Consider the following 26,049-nt stretch of genomic DNA (forward strand, 5'->3'; position numbering starts at 1 on the left):
AACCTTGTTAAGCATAGCCCGCTGTGATGTTGACTTTTTGCTATTCTGCCATCACAGAACGTGACTGTGCTCTGTTAGACAGACAGTGAACATTCCACAATAAAGTCACAAGGCGTACCTTTTCTTGGAGTTTATCTTTTACTGTGTTTTCCATACATGTAAAACTGAAAATATAATTAACAAAACATGTTAATATATTGCAAGAAAATATTAACAAAAAACATAAATTATCCACAAAAAGTGTGATCAATTATTTAACATTGGCTTTAAGGCCAAATACTCAATAATTTTCTTACATCCATTTGCATACTTCAATATCCACTTAATAAAGTTGATCAAATCACTTATTATTGTTTTGTCTGTTCCCGCTCTTCCAGCAACTGTCATTATATTTGCATATAGTCATTTGTTTTAACTTTGTAATTTGCAACCCAACTCTTCAGCCACCCTAGCAGGCACTCATTTCCACCTACGACTGAAAGATCCCAACATCATTAGTTCCGCCCATCCATCATCCGTCATCCCTGAATGGACTAAAGGAAAAAAATCCCCAAAGGCAAAGATAAAGGTTTAGCCCTCTCACTACCGTAATTGCATAAAATGCGCATCAGTCTAGGTCTGGTGTTTTTGATGATCACACAACAGCTCTAGGATTCGTTTTCCTCATAGCTTGGGTTAGGTATGGGTTTTAAGGTCTGGAAAGTACACACGTAAACTCTTTCACTCAGCCTTTTTTAGACCTCATACTATACTAAGATTCCTGACTACTATTAACATGCTGTATTCCTTTTACCATTCATAAACGGACATGCCATGGTATATCAATTGTCATTGCCCATACTAACACAGATTTTGTCCTCTCTCGCCATGTCCCAGTACCTGCGATCCTGGTACTCCACCTTGCCTCGGATCCTCTCTTCCTTCCAGCGATGGGAACCCATGACGGGTTTGTGGTTGTCCTCCAGCTAAGCAACCATATTTAACCAAAGACTTGATCCAGAAGTATATACCAGCACTGCTCCAGGAGTGTAGCAATAACTACTGCAGCACCCATGGTTCCCTCTGTCACAAAGAAATGGGATGCTGGTCTTCAGCAGCTTACGGACGTTATATCAAAGACATTCTGAATGCTAAAACTATGAGCTAGTTCATCCACTTACCCCTGCCTATAGGCAGGGCCCATTGCCCTCTTTAGAAATATAATTGTCTTCAGTTGCAAGCATAGTCCATTTAGTCAGTTAGTTTTAATCACCCTTAAGCCCTGTACAATTTTGGCCACGATTCTGCCATCTGAGACAAATTTCAGGAATCCTTAAGGATTTCTGTCGTCGCAGGGCAAAATCGGCAATCTTACAAAGTTCAGTGTGACATGTTCACAGACGGCCGATTAACAGCCTTTGCAATGACCTTCAGCCTCCTACGAAGTTCTGGCAGTGTCAGAAATTTAGCATTGAAGCCATATAGGGTACAGCTATTACGGTGGCCAGATGAGATATTCCGCTCCTCTCACACCCTAATTCACCTGGAAAGAAACCTGCTCCACGTTTGCACCGCCATAGCAACATTTGTGCCCAGTTATCGCTCTACTCAAGCACTTTCAATGTTTTTTCTTCTTTTCATTTTATATAAAAAGTTTTAATAAATAAGCAGAAAATAATTGGAGAAAAGTGTAACACATCAGCAATATGAAAGCATTATTCTCTAAATTAAATAAATAAAGAGCTTAGGCTACAAAACGAAAATAAATAAATGATTGCATTTTCTTAACACGTTTTGTTTCTTTACATTTATCATGCATTTTCTTTACAACGTTATTTTTATTACTATTTTACTTTTAATAATTTTTACATTAAACGTCTGTAAACTTCTTTAGTTAAGATTCACACCACTCCGATTTTATTTAAAAATAAATCAAATAAAATAGAAAGATTGAACAATTTATACTGGTAAGTATTTATGGGAAGTTTTAATCCAAATCAGCAAATACAGTTGGATACAATTATAGAAATTTATGTCATGTTTGTGCATCATCCATAGGGAATTTACAAGCGTGATATACAGGTGCATCTCAATAAATTAGAATGTCGTGGAAAAGTTCATTTATTTCAGTAATTCAACTCAAATTGTGAAACTCGTGTATTAAATAAATTCAATGCACACAGACTGAAGTAGTTTAAGTCTTTGGTTCTTATAATTGTGTTGATTTTGGCTCACATTTAACAAAAACCCACCAATTCACTATCTCAGAAAATTAGAAAATTAGAATATGGTGACATGCCAATCAGCTAATCAACTCAAAACACCTGCAAAGGTTTCCTGAGCCTTCAAAATGGTCTCTCAGTTTGGTTCACTAGGCTACACAATCATGGGGAAGACTGCTGATCTGACAGTTGTCCAGAAGACAATCATTGACACCCTTCACAAGGAGGGTAAGCCACAAACATTCATTGCCAAAGAAGCTGGCTGTTCACAGAGTGCTGTATCCAAGCATGTTAACAGAAAGTTGAGTGGAAGGAAAAAGTGTGGAAGAAAAAGATGCACAACCAACCAAGAGAACTGCAGCCTTATGATTGTCAAGCAAAATCGATTCAAGAATTTGGTTGAACTTCACAAGGAATGGACTGAGGCTGGGGTCAAGGCATCAAGAGCCACCATACACAGACATGTCAAGGAATTTGGCTACAGTTGTCGTATTCCTCTTGTTAAGCCACTCCTGAACCACAGACAATGTCAGAGGCGTCTTACCTGGGCTAAGGAGAAGAAGAACTGGACTGTTGCCCAGTGTTCCAAAGTCCTCTTTTCAGATGAGAGCAAGTTTTGTATTTCATTTGGAAACCAAGGTCCTAGAGTCTGGAGGAAGGGTGGAGAAGCTCATAGCCCAAGTTGCTTGAAGTCCAGTGCTAAGTTTCCACAGTCTGTGATGATTTGGGGTGCAATGTCATCTGCTGGTGTTGGTCCATTGTGTTTTTTGAAAACCAAAGTCACTGCACCCGTTTACCAAGAAATTTTGGAGCACTTCATGCTTCCTTCTGCTGACCAGCTTTTTAAAGATGCGGATTTCATTTTCCAGCAGGATTTGGCACCTGCCCACACTGCCAAAAGCACCAAAAGTTGGTTAAATGACCATTGTGTTAGTGTGCTTGACTGGCCAGCAAACTCACCAGACCTGAAGCCCATAGAGAATCTATGGGATACTGTCAAGAGGAAAATGAGAAACAAGAGACCAAAAAATGCAGATGAGCTGAAGGCCACTGTCAAAGAAACCTGGGCTTCCATACCACCTCAGCAGTGCTACAAACTGATCACCTGCATGCCACGCCGAATTGAGGCAGTAATTAAAGCAAAAGGAGCCCCTACCAAGTATTGAGTACAGATACATTAAATGAACATACTTTCCAGAAGGCCAACAACTCGCTAAAAATGTTTTTTTTTTATTGGTCTTATGATGTATTCTAATTTTTTGAGATGGTGAATTGGTGGGTTTTTGTTAAATGTGAGCCAAAATCATCACAATTAAAAGAACCAAAGACTTAAACTACTTCAGTCTGTGTGCACTGAATTTATTTAATACACGAGTTTCACAATTTGAGTTGAATTACTGAAATAAATGACCTTTTCCACGACATTCTAATTTATTGAGATGCACCTGTATATGAATGTACAAAATTTTGCGTGGCCTATAGGTTACTAATCTAAAAGAGGAGAAAGACATACCATAACACCTTTTTTGTTTTCTCCAATGCGAATGGAGAAGTTTGTAATTTTTCGGGCCACAAGTCTTTTTATTTCCACAATGAATATTTGCTTATGGTAGCTCATTATTACTGTAGGCTACCTCCCGCACTCACATTCATTCTCAACATTTGTAATTTTCTGTATTTGTGATCAGGCTGTCTTATTATAGGCCTATTTGACAAAATCCATCTTTCTTGTAAATGTTAGCCTATGATCGTGGTGGAGTGGTATTAGAGCAATGGAAATGCTGATGTCCTGACTTTCAGAGAGAGAAAAAAAAATGCTCCTTCGCCATTTCGCTTCTATTCCGCAACACTCCCATAACGTGAATCACGTTCACTAATCGAGACAATTGGGACCACAGTCGGCTACGATGTGTATCGTGCAGTCTGACATAATGTCGCACAGTGTGCCATGGCGATATCAATGTGTTCATATTGTACAGTCTGACAAGCAACTATTTTAAAGGACTTTTCAAAATCGTACAGTGTGCACCCCGCTTTACACATAGTCATTCAGGTCACCAGATAAAGGGTTTCACAGCAGCAGTGTAATGACTATGTCAAGCAGCAGCAGCAGCAGTAGGCGTAAAGAAGATCAGTCGACAAGACCAAGTCTACTCCACGGTCTTGCATCAACTTAAATCCTTAAGCTAAATCAAATGTCACTCATACACATAATTTTTCGGGTCACTAGATAAACCAATTGAGAACACATTTAAGGATACATGGTAAGCTACACATGACTGAAATCCACCTCACTGCAGCCAATGTCTGTTGGTCTGATCTGTTTGGGGGAGGGGAGACAGGGGAGACATTGCTGTTTACTTGTATTATCTATCTTTAAATATAGCTGTTGGGGGGCTTTACCTTGATGTTGGTACATTAGCAGCAGCATCATGTTTTCATGCCAACAGCAGCAGCATGCGTAAAGCAGATCAAGTCCGCCAAGACTAAGCTTACTTCACTTTCATTATAATCAATAAAAATCTTTAATCTATCTCTGAGAGTTGTCCTAACTGAAATGACCTCAAACTTAAAAACAATAAAACTCTTTACTTTTATCAATGATCAATGAATTAATTACAACTCACATGTATATTTGCTCTCTGGGATCTAGGCTAAAAGAGCAAGCATTATAACAATTGCTTGTTAAAGTATTCAACTTATCAATAGGCAGAAGAGACAGGGGTAAACCAGCCCCTTCAGTGCCTTAAATATATGATATGTAAAGTGATAGTAGATTCCATTGAAAACTTAATTTTAATGTTACTGTTGAAGCTCATGATCATCAGTATATATCCAGTGTTGTTGTAGATATCGGAAGATGTGATATAAAGTCATACAAGTTGTCAAATACTGCATACAGTATATTGACATTTATGTAAGTTGTCATGTTAAACATATATGCAAAATCAATTCTTGAATGTGCAGGGAATAATTCTAACAAAATGTAGACATTGACTGTAAAGAACTACAGTGACCACAGTAGAGTATTTATTAACAAGTACACCAGTGTAGTTTATTTATGCAAGCAGTTTGTCCCTACAGATCAGAAAAGCCACTGTCAAGCGGTTGGCACATTTATGTACAAAAAAAAAATTAATGGTACAGCTTGCTACTAAGCATTCTTCAGTGAGAGTACAAAAAGACTAATATGAGGACAGAGAGAGAGAGAGAGAGAATTTGTGTGTGTGTGTGTGTGTGAGAGAGAGAGAGAGAGAGAGAGAGAGAGAGAGAGAGGTGAGGGCTCAGAGAAAGCATCAAGTTAGGGGCTCAACAAGCAATAGTAATAGATGAGAGTAGGACTCAGAGGGAGTTAGAGATCACCACAAAGTAAACAGGCACAAATCAAACACTGCCATCAAAGAGTAGGAGTTTCAGCGCAATGTATTCAGCATATTATTCAAATTACTGCACATTATGAAGAAGGGGATGACCCAGCAAGACAGTTGCATATAACAAACTCATAAAAAGGTGAAATTAAATTGTTTTTCTTGTTTTTCCTTTTTGATTTTTTCCCCCCCATTATTATTATTATCATTATTATTTTTTGATCCAGTAAAAACAATTACCATTGAATGCATGACCATGCCACAAATAACATTTAGGTTCACAGTCTTTACCAAACATTACAGGGTCCGACTGTGCAGTCAACACCCCAATGCACTTACACCAAGAAAGAGCTCACAAAATGGTCAAATAAGTGCACAAAACTAGCTCTTAGAAACACTGACAGAACATGACTTGCCAGGCATTAAAATAATGATAAAACATCTTGTCCAATATAGTAATAACTTGTTAGCAAGGCAACGAGTAACTTTTACTGTAATCAAGATAATAGTATAAGCTCTTTAAAAATGTGTTTTCATTGTGATATTCCCCTTTGAAAAGAAAACCCACCAAAAGAAGTGATCTGTTATACATCCCCCCACCCTCCCCCTCTAATGGAACGTGTTTTTCAGTCTAATCCAAATTCACCTGAATTTTTAAGTGCTAACGTACAGTACATACATTTACAGAATGACTATATACAAAAGCTGAAAATAATAATCATCAAATTAAAAACCCTGTCAGCTTAACTATGTCTATATCTATATGAAAATAAAAAAGAGGGGTCATAATGCTGTTGGCTTGTGCATGTGTATCTTGCTGCCAGTAAAGGGAGAGTTGCACTGTTACCATAGAGGGAGTCGTGGACACTGGCAGATTTTAAATGCTTGAAATCCGCTTAAAAGTGGTCACAAAGTAGCCCTGTTCCTCTCCCTCTCAGAGAAGTTACAATGCCACCCACTGGCACACTGCAGAAAACCTGAAAACTAGACTAGCCCGGCAAGCAAATCATAACCATGTTGTATTCATCTTGATAATGCTATGCAATGGCATCTGTAGAAAAATAATAAATAAACATTTTATGGTACATCTGTTATATCTTAATTTTGTTTTTTGTCTATCTCTGTTTTTTTTAGTTTTCTTTTACCAAAATAATGCAGAATGAGCAAGCCATCTGCTGGTATCGGGCTTCATACCTTCTAATGATTAAAAAAGAAGGAGAGAAAGATAGGGAGAGACAGAGAGAGAGAGAGAGAAAGAAAGATAATTTTTTTTTTTTTAAACAATATTTTGTTTCATGCTTTATATGTCTTTGATAATGACATTTTAAGTGACAAACACACATGAAAAAATTGCTTTTTTTAACCCCAAAAACTGACCCTATCCTTAAGAATGATTCATGTACTGATGGTAAACAAAAAAAAAAAAAATTAAAAAGAGAAATATATTCTAAAAGTTTAGTGAGGTGGGAAAACCTGCACAATTTCTTAAAAAAAAAAAAGTGAAATACCATAATGTGAAAAAACCTACAACACTAATTCTAGCTCTACATAATAATAATAATAATAATAATAATAATGTTTGTGCGAGAGGTAATGGGTTGGCCATGGGGTTGGTCATATGACACACCACCTGGACTGCACCAGTGCCAAAACTCCCTTCAACAGAAAGTGAAAGCACTGAGGGTCCTCTCGCCCTCGCCGCTGTTTCTGTCTTATGTGTAGGCATTGAGTCGTTCCTTGGAGCGCGTAGAGTGGATGTCATGTAGCTCCTGCTCCTCCTTGGACTTACAGTCCTCGTATTTCTGCATTTTACATGCATCCTTCACATAGGCCCAGTTGGCAGACAGCACCATCAGGTAGTGAATCTGAAGCAATATCATAATCATAATATAGTCAACAAAACTTGCATTTGTGCAAGACTTTCTGCATTTATATTATTCTGACATACAGTTTTACATTGTTTTATTTATACACCTTGTCACAATGTGTACAGAGAAATGAAACCTACAAATATTCTTATTTCTTTAAAGAGATAATTCACCCCAAAATTAAAATTTGCTCATCATTTACTCAACACATCCATATGACTTTCTTCTGTGGAACACAAAAGGAGAATTTTAGGGACTGACAGTCTCAGTCACCATTCACTTTCATTGTCTGGAAAAGGATGCAATGATAGTGAATGGTGACTGAGGCTGTCATTCTGCCTTACCTCTCCTTTCATGTTCCACATAAATAAAAGAAAGTCATACTGGTTTGGAATAACATGAGGGTGAGTTATTGATGAAATTTTCATTTTTGGGTGAACTGTCCCTTTAAATATATTTATTTGCTCTATTGTATTTTTCAATTAGAATGAACTGTTCTGTTTGTGATAGTGAAAATATTTCTTAATTATTAGTTTGTATCATGAGCTCATGTGTATATTGAATAAAGATCTTAGCTGTTATAAAGCATGTTGATCACTCTAAATTTAGCTGTGGCACCAGCAGGAGGCAGCATTGTAAAGTAGCCAGACTCCTCTCATACAGTATGTGCTCTGGCAACGTGCCTTGGGTTTGGTGAAAAATGTACAGTCTTCTTCAAGTAGCCTATGCATAAAAATACCTTGAAGAATGCACTGTTCTTACTCTTATTATGTAACCCCAAAAAAAGCTTTTTACATATGTGAATTATTTAAACATAAAGTGAGGCATATTTAAAAAAAAAAAAAAAAAAAAAATTTTTTTTTTTTTTTTTTTTTTTAATCAAAAGCAGTATTAATTTTAACTAAACATTTCCTAATTTACAAAGAAATAGGTTTTAAATGATCTGAAGAATTGCCATGCATATTATAGCACACAATAGGGGCTCTATTTTTGTACAAAGCGCAGCACTCTGCGCTACAACCATGTGTAGCGTCTTATCAAATTTTCCTGAGAGCACCAATTCTAAGCACAATTGCCGTGCCATGGCAAAGCATAAGTGGGCGAGTTTGCACTTTCTTTGGGTGTATTTGTGCAAACAGTGGGTGTATTGTATTTAAATAAAGTGGTGCAAAGCGCAACTTGCTATTTCCTTGATAAATAGGTAATTGCCTTAAGACGTTTCAAAAGCTGGTCTTTTTGCAGTGCAAAGACTAAACTCCGTTCCTACATTTGCAGCTTGGAGATTTCAACAGTAGGTGGTAATAAAGTTCATGTCCATACTCTGAAAATATAGTGGAACATCAAATTATGTCCATGACAATCACTGTTGTAGCTGTTTTATGAAACTAATATTTATGAGATTTGTGTTAAACTATTTTTAGGTCATGGTTATTTTTTTATTTTTTTATTATGTTTATATTTACAATTGTATTTGTGATCTAATATGTATTGGTATATTTCAGCCTGTTCTCCTAGAGTGATTTTTAAGTCACTGCAAAAGGGGCAGATGTTTTTGACCACTTTATTTTTATTATTTTTTAACTTTATTTATTATGTTATTTTGATTATATTTTCATTTAGTCTGTTGTAATTTGAATTCAGAAATATTTTTGTTTTTAATTTTTTCTTGCTTGATAGGGAATGGACTATATAATAGGACACAGATTGTGCCAGAGAAGAACCTCAGAATTAAACTGCACTTGGCCCAGCCCATTAGTGCTTTGCACACAATTTCGCCAAACCCAGTTGCACCTAGACTTAGGCACATGCTTGCACGAGAATACCAAAACTTCCTGGTCTTGCCCATCGACCTTGCGTGTATGACTTATGGCGTAGCTCTACTCTTAAAATAGGGCCCATATATGTTGCTTACTTCATTGCATCAACTCGCTTGATTATGCAAATCAGATGAACATTATGCATGCTTTTTGAAAGAGGCCACACCCTGATTTTCTCATCTTGAGAAAAAGAAATATGAAGAATACATTGTGTTTAACAATCAGTCAAATTAGCTTTTTCCACAGCAGGGGACTGAAAAGCTCTTACTATAATTTGCTACATCATCCCAGAAATATACATTACAAATACGTTCTCTTTTTCAGAAAATGGTTCCTTGCAAATTACTGAGCGCTGATTGCTACAAGCTCTAGAGCCTTTCTTCTCGCAGTTTCCATGACAACCAAAAGACATGCCCAGCGTCTCTCCATGAATATGTGAGAGAGATGGAGAGGGACAGAGAGATATAGAAAGATGGAGAGAGAAGCAAATGTAAATAGGCAGAAAGATGAAAGGAAAACAGATGTTAAATAATAAGAAAGTAAAGCCCATAAGGTAGAGCTGCCAGTGCCACAAATGCTCAAAAAATCTCCCTGAATTCCTTAAAGCATTGACAATGCTACATGACTTTATCTCGCTCCTTTAGACCCACATACAGAAGCTGAAGTAGGTGATGTCCTTCATTCAGCATCTTCAGCCTAATAAACACACGGTTGCCAGTTTTAAGGGAAAACATCCAAATGTTCCATCTTCACATTTTATTTTAGTTTTTTGTAACTCTGGTAACTTTGCTGTTTTTAGTTTTATCATCATGACATTGACTGTGATAACTGTTGACTGAAAGAATTCATTGCAATTTATAAATGCATCAAACATGAATTTATCATTTGCCAGGCATAACCACGCATCTGATTAGTTTTTTAAACAGATTTAAAAGATATCAATAGTATGAGCATTGTGATTGTGAAAAGAAAGAAAGAAAGAAAATTTACCATTGCAATAACAGCTGCTCCAGCCCCAGCCAGTGCACAGACAAACAGATGGAAAGTCATATCCAGCTTTCAGGAAAAGAATAGAAAGAAATGAATGAGCCTTCAGTTAACATTATGGGTTGCTTTTCATTATAGAAATTAGCTATAAAATATGATTTTGAAAATATGGTGAACAGATGTGTTTGTGAATATAGCTTTCCATGTCTGTACTTTATACATATGTAAAATTACCTCATTTGATTCACACATATTGTAGAACTTTTCTGATCCTGCACACACAGTCCTCTCCTCTCCAATGGGCACAACACCTAAAATCCACAATATTTATAATTCCTCCAGAGCAAGAACAAACTGTGTTTATAATGTAAATGGGGTGATAGGAATGGATTTGCACACAGATTATTTTTGCATTTCTGTCAAAAAGAAGGAACAAAACAACAACAAAAACAAATGTTCAAAACCATATTTTTTACTTGCACAGTTAACCATACAAAAACTTCAGCCAGCAAAACCCTAAGATTGTAAAGCATACCAAACCGGCGTGGGTCAAGACATAAACTTGCTCTCTCCAGGGCAGTCCTGTTTTGGCAAATGGTCCAGATGTTGAAATACATGAAGACAGGCAAAGAGGTGAATGCTGTCACACCCAGCCAAGCCAACATGAAGATGTACGTCAGCATGATGAACTGGAGAAAAAAAGCTTTAAAACTTACAGTATGTCTATATGTCAAGGTACTCTAATGATAAGGATCAAGAATTTCACAACCTCAGGTCATTTTCATTTGAGTATTTAGTCTTGATTAGAAAGTGATATAGATCTTTTGTTAAAGGTGCACTCAGTAAATTTTGTCTTTGAGTCATCTTGGACTTACATTGACACCTATAGCAGCTTGGATGCAGCATCATTTAAAATCAATAGTTTTCAGTTTCAGATGCCATTGTAGAAATGTAGTATTCACAGTCAGCCATGTTTTCTTTAATCAGTGAGTGAAAGTGTCAAATAACAGGACAGTTACTGAGATTAAGCAAGTAGTGTTCGGCTGGTCATGTGATTCTAACATGGCAGTCCCCATGTGCGGACCCTCTCCATGTAGAATAAAACAGCTTTTATAAGGTTACTGATATGACTGGAGTCTTCATTTTAATGTGAGTGGTCATGATTTCCTGCATATATTGCAAAGTTACAATTCAATGAGGAAAAAATGACTTAGTGCACCTTTAAATATTTTAGTCTATTTTTAAGACTTTCCAATAAACTGAATTGTGCTACCTTTAAAAATGGTACATATTATGATTGCAGAATATATGTCAAGTAGTTTTTTTTATTATTATTAATGAGTTTGAACTTTAAAAACATAGTAAGCAATAATTTATTATTTTTAAATAATACATTTTGTTACATTTCAAAGCCAATTTGCTTAGCCATTAATTTAACTAATTTTATACTTGTAAAGCATAATAAAATAAATATCATTTATATCATTTATTTAAATCTTAAGTAAAAACTGTAACATGAATTCACTAAGCACTGTTTACTGGGGTTCAAGTAAATTAATTACAATAATTTCAACCACAATATCGATTCATGTTTCACTTGGCACAATTGAAAGGAGAGTAACTCGATTTTACCTCGGCAATATTTTTTAGCCTATAAACAGATGTCATCTTTATGTGCTGCAGTTAGTCGTAGTGACTATGTGGTTGCCCTTTTCTAAATTATAATGCATTGAGCATTTCCAGTGATTTCTCACCCATGCACTGACGCAGCGTCCACAGGTGGTGATCTTGAAGTCTCCATACAGGTCCTTGATTGCTCCACTGGTGAAGAAGCCTTCTACCATCAGAAGAATGCCATACACAAAGAACGCAGAGGCAATACCATAGATCACGTACTTGATAATATCAATGCTGCGGAAAAAGTAAAAAAAAATTCAGTGTGGTCACTGAACTTTTTAAAGGAACAGTTCACAATTTAAAAAAAAAAACAACACAAGTTCCAGCATGAACGTGCCACTGTGAACAAGCTTCTCTCATAGTGCTCATGAACATGCAATGGACACTAATATTTTCACAGACAAATTTCTCAAGACAAAATCTTGTATGCCTTTAGAAGACTTGGAATATGATGCACGAGTTGCATAGATTACTTTTATTCTATTTGAAGCTTTGAAGTGAGTCACTAGCAACTGCCATTTTCTTGAATAGATGGCCTATTATATTTATTAAAACATCTTTTGTGTTCCGCATTAAAAAGAAAGTCATACAGGTTTAGCACGACATGGGCATGGGTAAATTATGGCAGAATTTGTATTTTTGTGCAAGCTATTTCTAAAAAAATATTTCCTTTGTGAACAGGTTGATCTACTGATTCCGTAATTTCTGCATTAATTGACTATTTTTCATATTATATATGAAAATATATACTTGTATACTTTATTGCATTTGTTGTCACAATTATATGGCATAGGCACTAAGTACAAATAGTGATAGATGCAATTTGCAGTGTAAATAGCACCAAAAAGCATCTTCTTTGCTTTAAGTGTAAATAGTGTTAGATGCTATTGGCACCCTGGTGCGAATAGTGGCAGATACTCTTTGCACTCCTTATTAAATACTAACATACATTATCACTGCAGTGTGTTTATTGTGTTTATATAGAGTCCCACAGACACCCTACCCCTAACCCTAAACCTAACCCTAACCTTCTCTTACAAAAATTTACCATGGTTTTGCTACAGTAACCATAGTATCACCATGGTATTTTGTAGTCAAATCATAGTAACCATAAAATTAAACATGGTTACTATATTAACACCATATTACTGTAGTAACACCATAGTTAATTGCATTAAAATTATGGTTTCCGCTAAAAAAAAAATAGTTAAGACAATATTTTAATACAGTAGTAAAACCATGGTTAATTTTACCCAGATCAAACTTTTCTCTCAGCTCTGTCAACTGTCACAGTGACCAAATCATTGCGAGGCAATCAACCTTTATATTAATTTGTATTTATTATTATAAGTAAGGAAATATTAAGAGTGGAAACAGGATGGGAAAAAGTGGGACAAAAAGGGAGAATCGAACCTGGGTCGTCCACGTGAAAGGCACATCCATGCCGTCTTTACACACTACACCACTGCAGCAACACTTGGGGTAGCAGATTGTCGTCAATTTCAGTTTCCACCAGAATATTTGAGTGCAAATAGCCGCACTGTGTGGCAGGTGCTATTTACACCTAGTGTAAATAGTCACTCCGCAATTATATTTTGAGGCCTTTATCTAATCTAAAATATACTACATATTCAAAAGTATACATTGTCTAAATATATATTGACCTAAGTTTATATTGCTTGTTCAATGTACTGGGATAACTTACATTGTAAAGACATCCAAGGCATCTCCAGGTTCCCTGATCACCTCAAAGTAGTTCTGGAGGATGGTGACCGTTCCAGAAAGAGCCTCATGTCCACATCCACAGAAGAGCGCCACCCCAGCATACAGCAGGATGGTGGCAATCAGGGAAGGATAAGGGATGCCCCCTAGACATTTGAGACAACACTCCATGCATCCTGAGCGGGGAAAAAACAGAGATCTTATATTTTATCTGAAAGGTACAGTACAAACAAAGTGCTTTGGAATTACCAAGATGACAGACAGACAGACAGACAGATAGATAGATGAGAACAGTTGTTTGTGCAGTCACATACTCAATTCACAATAATGTTAAACTGAATGAGAAGCTTTCTCTGCAAAATATTTTAAAATGTTTCAACAGCTTTTATTTGCTATTTAAGAGAGATGTCTGCTCTCTAAGAAAGCATTACAAGAATAAATGGTTGTGTGTGCCCAGTGTCTAGCTTCTGCCTGACAAGACTAACAAGTACCCAGGTGCTTGGAGATAAATCCTTAATTCACTCTCTCTGAACTGGTTCCAGTGTGGTCCAGCTGACCACTGTGTATTTGTATGTTACTCTCTAATGATTTGCAAAATAGTCCCTGCAGCAGACTGTTTTAAATTCTCCCCTTGGCATCATATTTCAGAGTGAATCATAACAGTATGATTCATGAATAACAAAATGCATGGGAGGCTGAGAGCAGGGATTGACTGTGACAATAACTGATTCTGATTGAGCTTTTCCAAATGATGGCCTTGATGTATTTGAGTTTCATTACGCTGCATTTTTGGGTTTAGGGTGCATTTGAGCAGCCTATTTTCTAGGGACACTGTTGACATTTTTAAATAGCATACATTGTGTGCTTATCTTTTTAAATAAAGATAAATATAAAAAAAGTACAGAAACATACAATGTATTGCAAGTGGCAAACTAAGAACTGACTTATCTGTTCAAACAATAGATAATTTAGCAAGTGTGTACTTATTAGAGAAAATTTTAATTTTAATAAAGCTCATATAGTTTATATATTCTAACAGTGTTTGTTTGGCAATCCTTATGAAAGAGTGAATGATCCTGCATGATTTACACTGCTAAAGAGTTATGATGATCATGGCTTTGGTTGAGGCCAGTGCTCCTGACAGAAGTGAGACCTTTGAATGTGAAGTATGGAAAGCTGTCAAACACTTCTATGGTAATGATGCTGTTATAAACCTCAGACCTGGCTTTACAGTGACTTTGGCAAGGGACCAAACTGTCTATAGCAACTGCTGTGAGTGAGGATATGGATGGATCAGTTTCTTTATAGTTTTTGATAGATCAACACATTTCCTACTTTGCTAACACATTCCTTACTTAGTAATACGTTATTTTAAGTAAGGTTTATTTACATTTGCTTGATATGGAACTCATATTTAGCATTCACACTACACTAATTGCTCTTTTGATTCCGATCACTGTTAAGTAATTCTCTTCACTGTTAGGTCCAATGTCTCCTGGTTGGCTAGGAGTAGTCACATGTTCTGAAGCCACAAATTACATTACAATGCAGTCTCAGTCTACATTTAAAGGTGTTAGGCGATGAAACAGCATTAAAAATGCTTACAGATTGCACACTTTAGTAATACAGGCTCTTGAATCTTAAATTCTTACAGGATCGCCTCACTGACAAAAAATAACATTTCTAATGTGCTTTTAAGTCCTCGTGGTCGCATAGTGATTCGCCTCAGTCCAGGTGGCGGAGGACAAATCCCAGTTGCCTCCGCATCTGAGACCGTCAACCCAGGCATCTTATCACATGGCTTGTTGAGCGCATTGCCACTGAGGCTTCACGCCATCCACCACGGCAACAACATCCAACTCACCACGCGCCCCACCGAGAACGAACCACATTATAGCAACCACGAGGAGTTTAACCCATGTGACTCTACCCTCCCTAGCAACCAGGCCAATTTGGTTGCTTAGGAGACCTGGCTGGAGTTACTCAGCACGCCCTGGGATTCGAACTAGCGAACTCCAGGGGTGGTAGCCAGCGTATTTTACCACTGAGCTACCCAGTAACATGTTAACATGAACTAACAATGAACAATATGTTTACAGAATTTATGTATCTTGGTTAATGTTAATTTGAACATATACTAATACATTTTTAAAATTAAAAGTTGTATATGTTAACATTAGCTAATGCACTATGAACTAACATGAACTAACAAAAAACAGTTGTAATTGTATAAACTTACATTAAGATATTCATTGTTAGTTCATGATAACTAATGAATTGAAGGGATAGTTCACCCAAAAATGAAACTCTCATCATTTTCTCACCCTCATGCCATCCCAGATGTGTATGACTTTCTTTCTTCTGCTGAATGAACACACACACACACAAACACAAAAGCTTTTTAGAAGAATATCTCAGCTCTGTAGGTCCATACAATGCAAGTGAATGGCCAGATCTTTGAAGGTCCAGAAAGCACATAAAGGCAGCATAAAAGTATTCCATACAACTCTAGTGCTTTTTGGACCTTCAAAGTTCTAGCCACCATTCACTTGAATGGTATGGACTTACAGAGGTGAGATATTCTTTTAAAAATCTTCACTGGTGTCCAGCAGAAGAAAGGAAGTCATACTCATCTGGGATGGCATCAAGGTGAGTAAATGATTAGTTAATTTAAATTTTTTTGGTGAACTATCCCTTTAACTAATGTTAATGAATGGAACATTATTTTAAAGTGTTACGCTAAGATAAACTGAAATACTGATTAAACTAAACACAATTTGCCAGAACAACCTAGCTTTAATGCGAATGGGCTGTTGCTCTTGGATGTTAAACTGAATCAAATGTGCACAAAGAGAGAGGCCTCACCCAAACAACATAAACAAAAGCAATATCTAGGAGGGTCCTCTAATAATAAAGCGATTGACACTCCCACCCCATCGCCCCCATACCACCCTTCATGTTCTTCGATCACCCCACCCAACCCCATCGCCCATCTGTCAGTCTGACAGCCACAGTGCCACTCCTGCCTCGCCCCTCCCCCAGCCTCCAATTAATCCCTACAACTGCGGGGTCACTTTGAACCAGTGGACACACTGATATCCAGACAAGTTCGGAGGGAAGCTTTCTCACACGACTCTCAAAGAACATGCAACAAAGGGCCGTAGTCTAAATACTAATGCTAATCCTTACCATGGAGGGGAGAGAGAAAGGAAAATGAGAGGATCAGGGAGTGCTACTGATGAAAGAAAAAGACAGTGGGAGTCAGAGAGACAGGCAGATGGAGAGAAATAGAGATGCAGAGGAAATGCTTTGATTAGACTCCCTAAACTAAAGGTATTGAGAGTGATGTTGTAGCAAAAAAGCTATTTACTTGCTGTTTATTTTTACATTTTACACCCACACTCAAATCTTCACCAGTCATAACTAGCTCAATCGGACCCTCTTAAGCTTTCAGCCTTTGTCTAAAATTTTTTCAAAAAGGATTTGAATAATTTGCCAATTTAAAGTGATTAGCATTACATTAGAGTGAATGCAGTTTTTCTGCCAAGATCAAATAATTTAAATTCAACTGAACCTGATCACATCAAGTGGCTAGATGAGGGGCACTGTGCGATCTCTGGCCCCTCCCTAGAAGCAGGATTTCATCATTGCACATCTACGTGGCTTCTCTGCACATGTTTAATCAACCAGCAGGGTTGCCATGATGATGGAGTTGCGGGCCCTGAGAATGGGCCGGGGCTGTGCGAGTACAATGACCCACTTACAGCGCTGTGTGTCAACACATTCAGCAGCAAACAGGCTGAATGGGAGACACATTTACAAGGATTACAGGGGGGAAAACATAGCTTTGCTCAGTCCAGCCCCGAAAACAGCAGGAACAGCACCGACTACATGACTATATTCAGCCCCGCTGCTGCTGGAGCTGCTAGAAGATTCCTGTACTCTTTGCATCCTCCTCATTACCACCCCAGCACTTCTCTCAGCAGAGATGAACCCGTATGCAACCCATAGCAGTGACATACTTAAGCCATTTAGATTCCTTTGTGAAAGCAACAATGTATCAGAGGCAGTGTGTTACAACACTCTTTGCCATGGTAAAATCTCTATGGACTTGATACCAGTGTTCAATAATTTACATTTATCCATCTAAACAAATCGGGATAAATAATTCTGCTTGAGGTTGGCATTAACTCATAACTCATTAATAAAGAATATGCGGTCACAGTTGTGCATTTATAATCATTTTACAACAGCATCAAGCATGGCAAATCCAATCAGAAATATAGCTGCAAGCAGCAATTGTCGGGGTTCAAGCCTTTTAAGAACTTACAAAGTATGCAAAAAAGGTATGTATTTGTATATGTATATGTACTTTGTAGTTGCTGAATTTGCAAACTGGTGTTAAATATGACTCTGATGTCTTGTGTTCACTGATCCTGAAACAGGATAATTGTTATTGTGGTCATTTTTTTTTTTTTTTTACTTTTTAACTGTTATAAAGCCACAAAGCACCCAATCTCCAAAAAGGTTTTAGAAATTTGAATATTTATTATAGGAATTATAGGCTTTTGGATACACTTGGTCAAACCCACATGATAAATGCAACCCCTAAATAACTAAATAAATAACTAAAGTTTAACTTTTCTTTGATAATTATTGACCTAGGGAGTCCTAAATGTAGTTCACAATAGCAGGTAACATTGGATAATATACAATAATTTACGCACCATTTATACAGCCATTTTGCTGAAATTTGATTGGCTGCAGGCGGCTTTTTTTTTTTTTTTTTTTTTTTGTCTGAGTCATATTGAAAAAAGAATTTTGAGATTATTCACCTCGGTTGCGGAGTTATTGGTGAAAACGTAAATGTCCTTGTTATAGCTCCATCTTGTGGCCAATTTCTATTAAACTTGGTACACAGCCTCATTTTGAAACTGTCTACAACTATCTCAAGTTTCGTAATGGTCAGCATTCGGATTTGATGTTATTAGCTGCTGAAATTTGATTGGTTGCTGGCGGCCATGTTTTTTTATTTGTCTGACTGATACTGTAGGAAATGTTAGCCTTTGGCCCCTACAAGATGCATACCAATTTTCAACTTCATTGATCATACGATTGCGGAGTTATGAGCGTTGTTTTTGTTGTAGCGCCCCCTATAGACAAAATTTTTCTCGACTTTGCGTGCATCCTCAGAATGTCCTGTTGTCTATGTGTATCAAGTTTCGTAACATTTGGCCTTTTCATTTGGTAGATATTGGTCAATACGTACAAAATGGACGACGCCTGACAAATTTGTTGGCTTATATCTTCGCAACGCTTTGACGAATCAAAATTCCTTTGATTGCTTTTTGTCAGGAGGGTTCATAGTAGACACATCCAGTTTTTTTTTAATTATGCAAATTAGCGCAAACATTTTCACAACGGAAATTAAATCAGAGATATACGTTTTGTTCGTCTTGATCCAAAGAATCCAATGATGTAAGACACTTGAGTGTGCGACAAACGGTTAGGAGTTATGGGCCAAAACGTAAACATGATCACTATAGTGCCACCTTGAGGCCGATCGGGCCGAAACTTTGGTATGCTGTAGCACTCTGGGGGACTACCTTCCCTCAAGGTTTCAGCTCTCTACAACTTACGGTTTGGTCTGCACGATCAGTTTTAGGGCAGAATAATAATAAAAATATAGCCGCGAGCAGCAATTAACGGGGTTCGAGCGGTTTAAGGCCTTTAAGCACATCTGTAAAAAGATATTATGTTTTATTTAACAAGCATGTAACCACCTAGATCATAGATGGAATAGACCATTTACAGCCAATACAGGCAATTTACTAGGGAAATACAGTTGTGCTCAAAAGTTTGCATACCCTGGCAGAAATTGTGAAATTTTGGCATTGATTTTGAAAATATGACTGATCATGCAAAAAAAAATGTCTTTTATTTAAGGATAGTGATCATATGAAGCCATTTATTATCACATAGTTGTTTGGCTCCTTTTTAAATCATAATGATAACAGAAATCACCCAAATGGCCCTGATCAAAAGTTTACATACCCTTGAATGTTTGGCCTTGTAACAGACACACAAGGTGACACACACAGGTTTAAATGGCAATTAAAGGTTAATTTCCCACACCTGTGGCTTTTTAAATTGCAATTAGTGTCTGTGTATAAATAGTCAATGAGTTTGTTAGCTCTCACGTGGATGCACTGAGCAGGCTAGATGCTGAGCCATGGGGAGCAGAAATGAACTGTCAAAAGACCTGCGTATCAAGGTAATGGAACTTTATAAAGATGGAAAAGGATATTAAAAGATATCCAAAGCCTTGAAAATGCCAGTCAGTACTGTTCAATCACTTATTAATAAGTGGAAAATTTGGGGATCTTTTGATACCAAGCCAAGGTCAGGTAGACCAAGAAAGATTTCAGCCACAACTGCCAGAAGAATTGTTCGGGATACAAAGAAAAACCCACAGGTAACCTCAGGAGAAATACAGGCTGCTCTGGAAGAAGACGGTGTTGTTGTTTCAAGGAGCACAATACGACGATACTTGAACAAAAATTAGCTGTATGGTCGAGTTGCCAGAAAGAAGCAACTGACAAATTACACTGTTATAGATACCCAAGGGGTAAAGTTCAACATTTGTTTTTAATCATTATTGACCTAGAGAGTCCAGAGAATTGTACTACATTGGTTTTATTGAGGTTGAGCGAAAAACCTAGGACTAGTGCACAAAAGTAGGTTTTTTACATAATCGTGAGTATTTAATGAACGATTTGATTGACAGCAGTGGTTTTTGAGGCAAAGTTGTTCAGCATGAGGAGATCTAACAAATTAAATGAATTATAGCTGCGTCCCAATTCAGAGGCTGCATCCTTCAAAGGTCGCATTCGAAGGCCGATTGCGTCACTGCTGCGTGAATAAAGGCTGTACCAATTCGAAGGCTCCTTCAAATGTGGCCTCCAAATGCGGACCATTAAAAAAAAACAAAAAAAAAACTTTAAAGTGGTTAAAATGTTGACTTATATCTTACTAAGATGCGATTATATATAGTTTATACTCTTTATTATATACAGAAATGGACCATGGTGAAAATATTTAGACAGTTTGTGAACCCTGTTTTGTTTTCAGACAGTTTAATATAACTTTCAGAAAAGTCCAGTACAAACGTTACAGTCACTCGGCAGCTGTCACAGATGTTAGGCGACAAGAACAGTCCTCCGAAGGCTAGACTGTCCCAATTAACAATGCTCAGTCCGACCTTCGCGGCCTTCGAAGGATGCAGCCTTTGAATTGGGACACAGCCATTGTGGGTATGTGTGAAACACCACGTGATTACAAAGGCGTAAAACTCGTTAGCACCATCCATTGGCCGATTTCTTTCAAATTTCTCACAGACCTCTAGGGCCAGGAGTCGAACAGGCCCCCCGAGTTTTGTGTCAATCAGCCTCCGTTAACCTTGTCCAATAGATGCTCAAAATTCATTGTCCGATGGCAACCATGTTTTTTTAGATACGCCAATGTCCTCATAGACAGTCATGGCACCTTGGACTAAGACACTGCATGCCGATTTTCAACTCAATCAGACTAACGGTTGCGTAGGTAGAGATGTTTTCATGTATTTTTCCTGTTATAGCGCCACCAAGTGGCCAAACTCCGCTTTTTTTTTATTGTGACCTCAGATTGAGCTCATACACATGTGTACCGAGTTTGGTGAAAATATATTATTTTGTTCGGGTGTTATAGCCATTTTAGTAAAAATGGCCCGCCATTTTTTAACATTTTGGCACCCCTTAGTGAGTCGAAATTTCAACTTTTTTTGATAATTATTGATAATCAGACTCCAGAGTATATTTCTGCACTGGTTTGGTTCCGATCGGGCGAAAAACCTAGGACTAGTTCGCAAAAATAGGTTTTGAACATTATCAAAAGTTGTTTAGAATGAGAAGAGCTATCAGGTGATATATATTACTTGTGTTTTTTTACAACACTGCATTATATACAATCATTAACACCTACAAAAATCGTGATAGCACCACCTAGTGGCCGATTTTTTTTAAAAAACTTTGCACAACCCTCTCAGACCAAGAGTCAAATAGGTTCACCTAGTTTCCTTCCGATCGGTCATTGTTAACCTTGTGTAATAGCTGCTGAAAATTGATTGGCCAATGGCGGCCATGTTTTTCAACATACGTGAATGTCCATACAGACAATGATGGCAGCTGAGACAAAGACAATGTATGCACATTTTGAAGTCAATAGGATTAACGGTTTCATAGTTACAGCCAATTTCATGTTTTTTGGTATTATAGCGCCACCATGTGGCAAAACCACGCCAACTTTTCTGGGCGACCAAAGATTGACTTCTTACATAAGCATGCCAAGATTGGTGAAGATATCTCATTTCCTTCAAGAGTTATAGCCATTTACGTAAAATTGGCCACTCTTCGGGCTTGAAGCCCCTAATTAAGAGTTGGAACTATTCATTTTATAAATGTGGTTTGTTTTGAACTCAAACAACTGTTCTCAAAAAATTATTCTAACATGAAGAACCTAATGGATCTGTTCTCATGGTCATCTGGCTTATTGGAAATAATTGGGAGAACAATAGAGCACGAACTCACTTACTATCAATAGCCATGACTCAATTTTGAGGACAATTAGTGAAACTTCAGTGTCCCTGAGAGGTTTGACCAGTGTGTGAGAACAACAGAAGGGTCAAGATTAGAATGTTGCCTCAGGATTACACAAGAAAAATAAAAAGAAAAAAAAGAAATTTAAACTGCCAGATAGCTTCCCGTAGAGTTATTGAATTAAAGTGACATGCTTTCCGTTTTACTTAAAGTTGCAAATTTCAACCCGTGTGGTCCATTTCAAATCCATCACACCCAAGAGAAGTTCATTTTCACTACAGGATTAAGCCAATCATATTCTGACAGTAAAAGGGATAATAATAATAATAATAATAATAATAATAATAATAATGGGGAGCGTGAAAACAGAAATTCAAAAAAAGTGATATTTACCCTTGCATAATGCATCAGCCAATCATGATATGCAATGTGCAATAATAATGAAACAGGTGTTTGTTACATGCTGAGATGCTAAAGATATAAGGTGATAAATGGTGTATAATACCATTTTCAAATGTGTCAAAAATCTTACCACTGTAGCACACAATGCTACCATCTTTCAGACACTGTATAGCAGTAAAGCATGCTGAATACATACTTTATGAATGTCTCTTATGAGAACAGTATCAGTGGATGAGGTTACACAGACAAATGAGACTGATAAAAAACCCACCTAACAGTATGGCAGGCCCTTATAGCTTTTTTTATTCATTCGCAGGATATGAATTGTTGATATCAACAATTCAATTTTCACTAGTTAAAATTCTAACTCTTGATATCAAGAATGTAATTTTCACTAGTGGAAATGCCAACTGTTGATATCAATAATTACATTTCCACTAGTAAAAACGTGAATTCTTGATATAAAAAAATGACATCATTTGTAGAAATCACATTCTTGATATCAAAAATGGAATTTCAACTAGAAAAAAAAAAAATAATTCTTTATCAATAATTGAATTTTTACTAGTAATGTTTCACACCAATATGTCATTCACTCCTATTCAAAATGCAATTATTGATATCAAAACTTGGCTTCTTACTAGTTGAAAGTACAATTTCACATATCAACCATTCTTTTCTTACTAGTAATAATAGAATTTTTGATATCAAGAATTGAATTCCAACTAGTAAAAATAGTCATTTTTGATATTAGATATTCAGTTTTCACTATTGACAATAAAAATTTCTGATATCTGTAATGTAATTGTTACTAGTAAAAGTCTTTTTAGATATCATTAATTACACTCCAAATTATTGATATCTGAAAGCTGTTTTGGCTTTTATTCATTCGCAGGATATGAATTGTTGATATCAACAATTACATTTTCACTAGGTAAAATTCTAATTCTTGATATCAATCATGTAATTTTCACAAGTGGAAATGCCAATTGTTTATATCAATAATTACATTTCCACTAGTAAAAACGTGAATTCTTGATATAAAAAATGACATCATCACTCGCAGAAATCACATTCTTGATATCAAAAATGGGATTTCAACTAGTAAAAACCATAATTTTTTATATCTATAATTGAATTTTCACTAGTAAAGTGTCACACCGAAATGTCATTCACTCTTATTCAAAACGCAATTATTGATATCAAATATGAGTTTCTTACTAGTTGAAATTTCACATATCAACAATTATTTTCTTATTAGTAAAAATATAATTTTTGAAATCAAGAATGTAATTTCTACTAGTGGAAATGCCAATTTTTAATATCAACAACTGAATTCCAACTAATAAAAATGCTAATTTTTTATATCAGTCATTCAGTTTTCACTAGTGACAGTTTTAATTTCTGATATCTGTAATGTAATTGTTACTAGAAAGAACGTCTTGTTAGATATCATTAACTACACTCCAAATTATTGATATCTTAAATCCACTTCCAGATATCAGAAATAGCAAAAGTAACATTTTGAAATTCAATTGCTGATGTAAAAAATTACCATTTTCACTAGTTGTAATTCAGTCGTTGATATCAAGAATGAACATTTTACTAGTAACAATGTAATCATTGATATCAGTAAAGGGAGCTCTACTAGTAACAATTATTTTCTTGATATCTAAAATAGCCTTTGCAACTAGTGAAAATAGAATTACTGATATCATAAATGTGATTTTAACTAGTAAAAATACTATTATTGATATCTAGAAATAACATTTTAACAGGTAAGAATAGCTATGGTAATGAGTTTATGAATATTAATGAGATCTGGTTTTCCAATTAATCTTCTTTTGGCACCAATAGTAGCAGCTTAAAAAAATGGAGGGAGACATTCCATGTGGGTAAAAACAGCTAGTTTTTTAAAGTTTTATTTTCATGTTTCAGAAATGGAAAATGAGAATTCATTTACAATTTTATTTTTTGTTCATTGTTAAAAAATAAATAAAAACAAAATTAGATTCACATATGTGGGCGGCACTGCAGCGTCCCTTTCATCTGATTGGCCAACCCATGCTGTCTTCTACTGCCTTAATCCTTTTAGCCAGAATAACAGTTTGTACCGCTCTGCATATTTGGCTCAATTTTAATTAAATATTGTCCCAAACTACCACTCACTGTAAACTACACATGCCATACGCAGAAAAATCTTATTGCTGGGCACAAAACTGGTGCTATTGCGAGGTGTTGTCTCTAATGGATGACGGGTAAGAGATCGCAAGCCACATCATATGCTGACTGGGAGTTTAGTCTCATATGTATAATATATTCTTTTTATATTGAATAAATTGCATGACTTTGTAATACATTTGTTTTCATGACGTTTTAATAAATGTAATGGCGAATGGGATTAAAGGAGTACAGAAGGAGCAGGTGTAAATTTTATTTTGTGCCTGGTGCCGCCCCCCCACCCCCCAAGATGTTGCGCTGGGCGACTGCACGTCGCCCATGCCTAAATCCGCTACTGGATCCATTTAATGATTCATTTAGTGACCATTTCTGGTGATGCCAGACAGAGTATGTGAGTGGAGTGGAGCGGCAACAATTTCCCCTCCGCGCTCAAAGCATTCTTTAATCACTCGTTCCAGCTCCACTCCATGTTGTCCATTTCCCACTCCTCGCTCGCTCCACGCTACTGGATTAGAGAAAACTGCAAAGTGTTTGCTTCATGGCAAAATTAGCGCCTAACTACTTCTCCACTGTAAAGTTATTTCAGTATGCTTTTTAATATCACAACCTTCCATGCAGAAGGTGTATTAAATGAAAAATAAATACACAATACTAGAAGAAAAGCTGCAATGTGCTTTATTGGAACACTAACATTAGCCCAAGACTAAATTAAATCATTTTTATAGCTTACTTTTGAAACATATCGGCAGCATTCACTGGGTTTGATCAATTATGATCAAATTATGATTTGCTAGATGCAAAAAAATAAAAATAAATAAAAAAATAAAAAAACATTAAATAAAAAATATAAATTACCAAACACATTTTTTAAAATAAAATTACCAGAACAAAAACAAAACATTAAATCAAATTAATAAATTACCACAAAAAAAGAAAAAAAGAAAAAAAAACTTTATTAGGCCTATGTATTATTGCCTAATTATTGTCTATTATTTTCTATTATTGCACTTCTTTAATTAACCTTGCCCTATAATGCTGTAAACGAAAAAAAAAAAATAAATTATCAGAATGTTCTACACTTTTTTTTTAATCAAAACTAGATAAGACTGTCAAAACTATATGTCTAATGCAGAGTTCACGTTTAGAAATACTAGCATTTGAATTTAAGATTTTAAATCTTCCTCTGTTCGCAT

General features: G+C 36.3%; 1 protein-coding gene across 1 annotated transcript in view; it reads right to left on the minus strand.

The window, feature by feature from the left end:
• Nucleotides 1-5,225: 5,225 nt before the first annotated feature.
• LOC127412925 (neuronal membrane glycoprotein M6-a-like) overlaps nucleotides 5,226-26,049 on the minus strand; it is a 29,985-nt gene continuing 9,161 nt past the window's right edge. The window contains exons 2-7 of the mRNA XM_051649652.1: nucleotides 13,624-13,816; nucleotides 11,996-12,152; nucleotides 10,777-10,930; nucleotides 10,476-10,552; nucleotides 10,245-10,310; nucleotides 5,226-7,434 (exon numbers count right to left, since the gene is read on the minus strand). Of these exons, the coding sequence (XP_051505612.1) occupies nucleotides 7,282-7,434; nucleotides 10,245-10,310; nucleotides 10,476-10,552; nucleotides 10,777-10,930; nucleotides 11,996-12,152; nucleotides 13,624-13,816 (800 nt within the window). The 3' untranslated portion in view covers nucleotides 5,226-7,281. The remainder of the gene's footprint in view (nucleotides 7,435-10,244; nucleotides 10,311-10,475; nucleotides 10,553-10,776; nucleotides 10,931-11,995; nucleotides 12,153-13,623; nucleotides 13,817-26,049) is intronic.

Source organism: Myxocyprinus asiaticus, chromosome 22 (assembly GCF_019703515.2).
Source record: "Myxocyprinus asiaticus isolate MX2 ecotype Aquarium Trade chromosome 22, UBuf_Myxa_2, whole genome shotgun sequence".
Taxonomy (NCBI): domain Eukaryota; kingdom Metazoa; phylum Chordata; class Actinopteri; order Cypriniformes; family Catostomidae; genus Myxocyprinus; species Myxocyprinus asiaticus.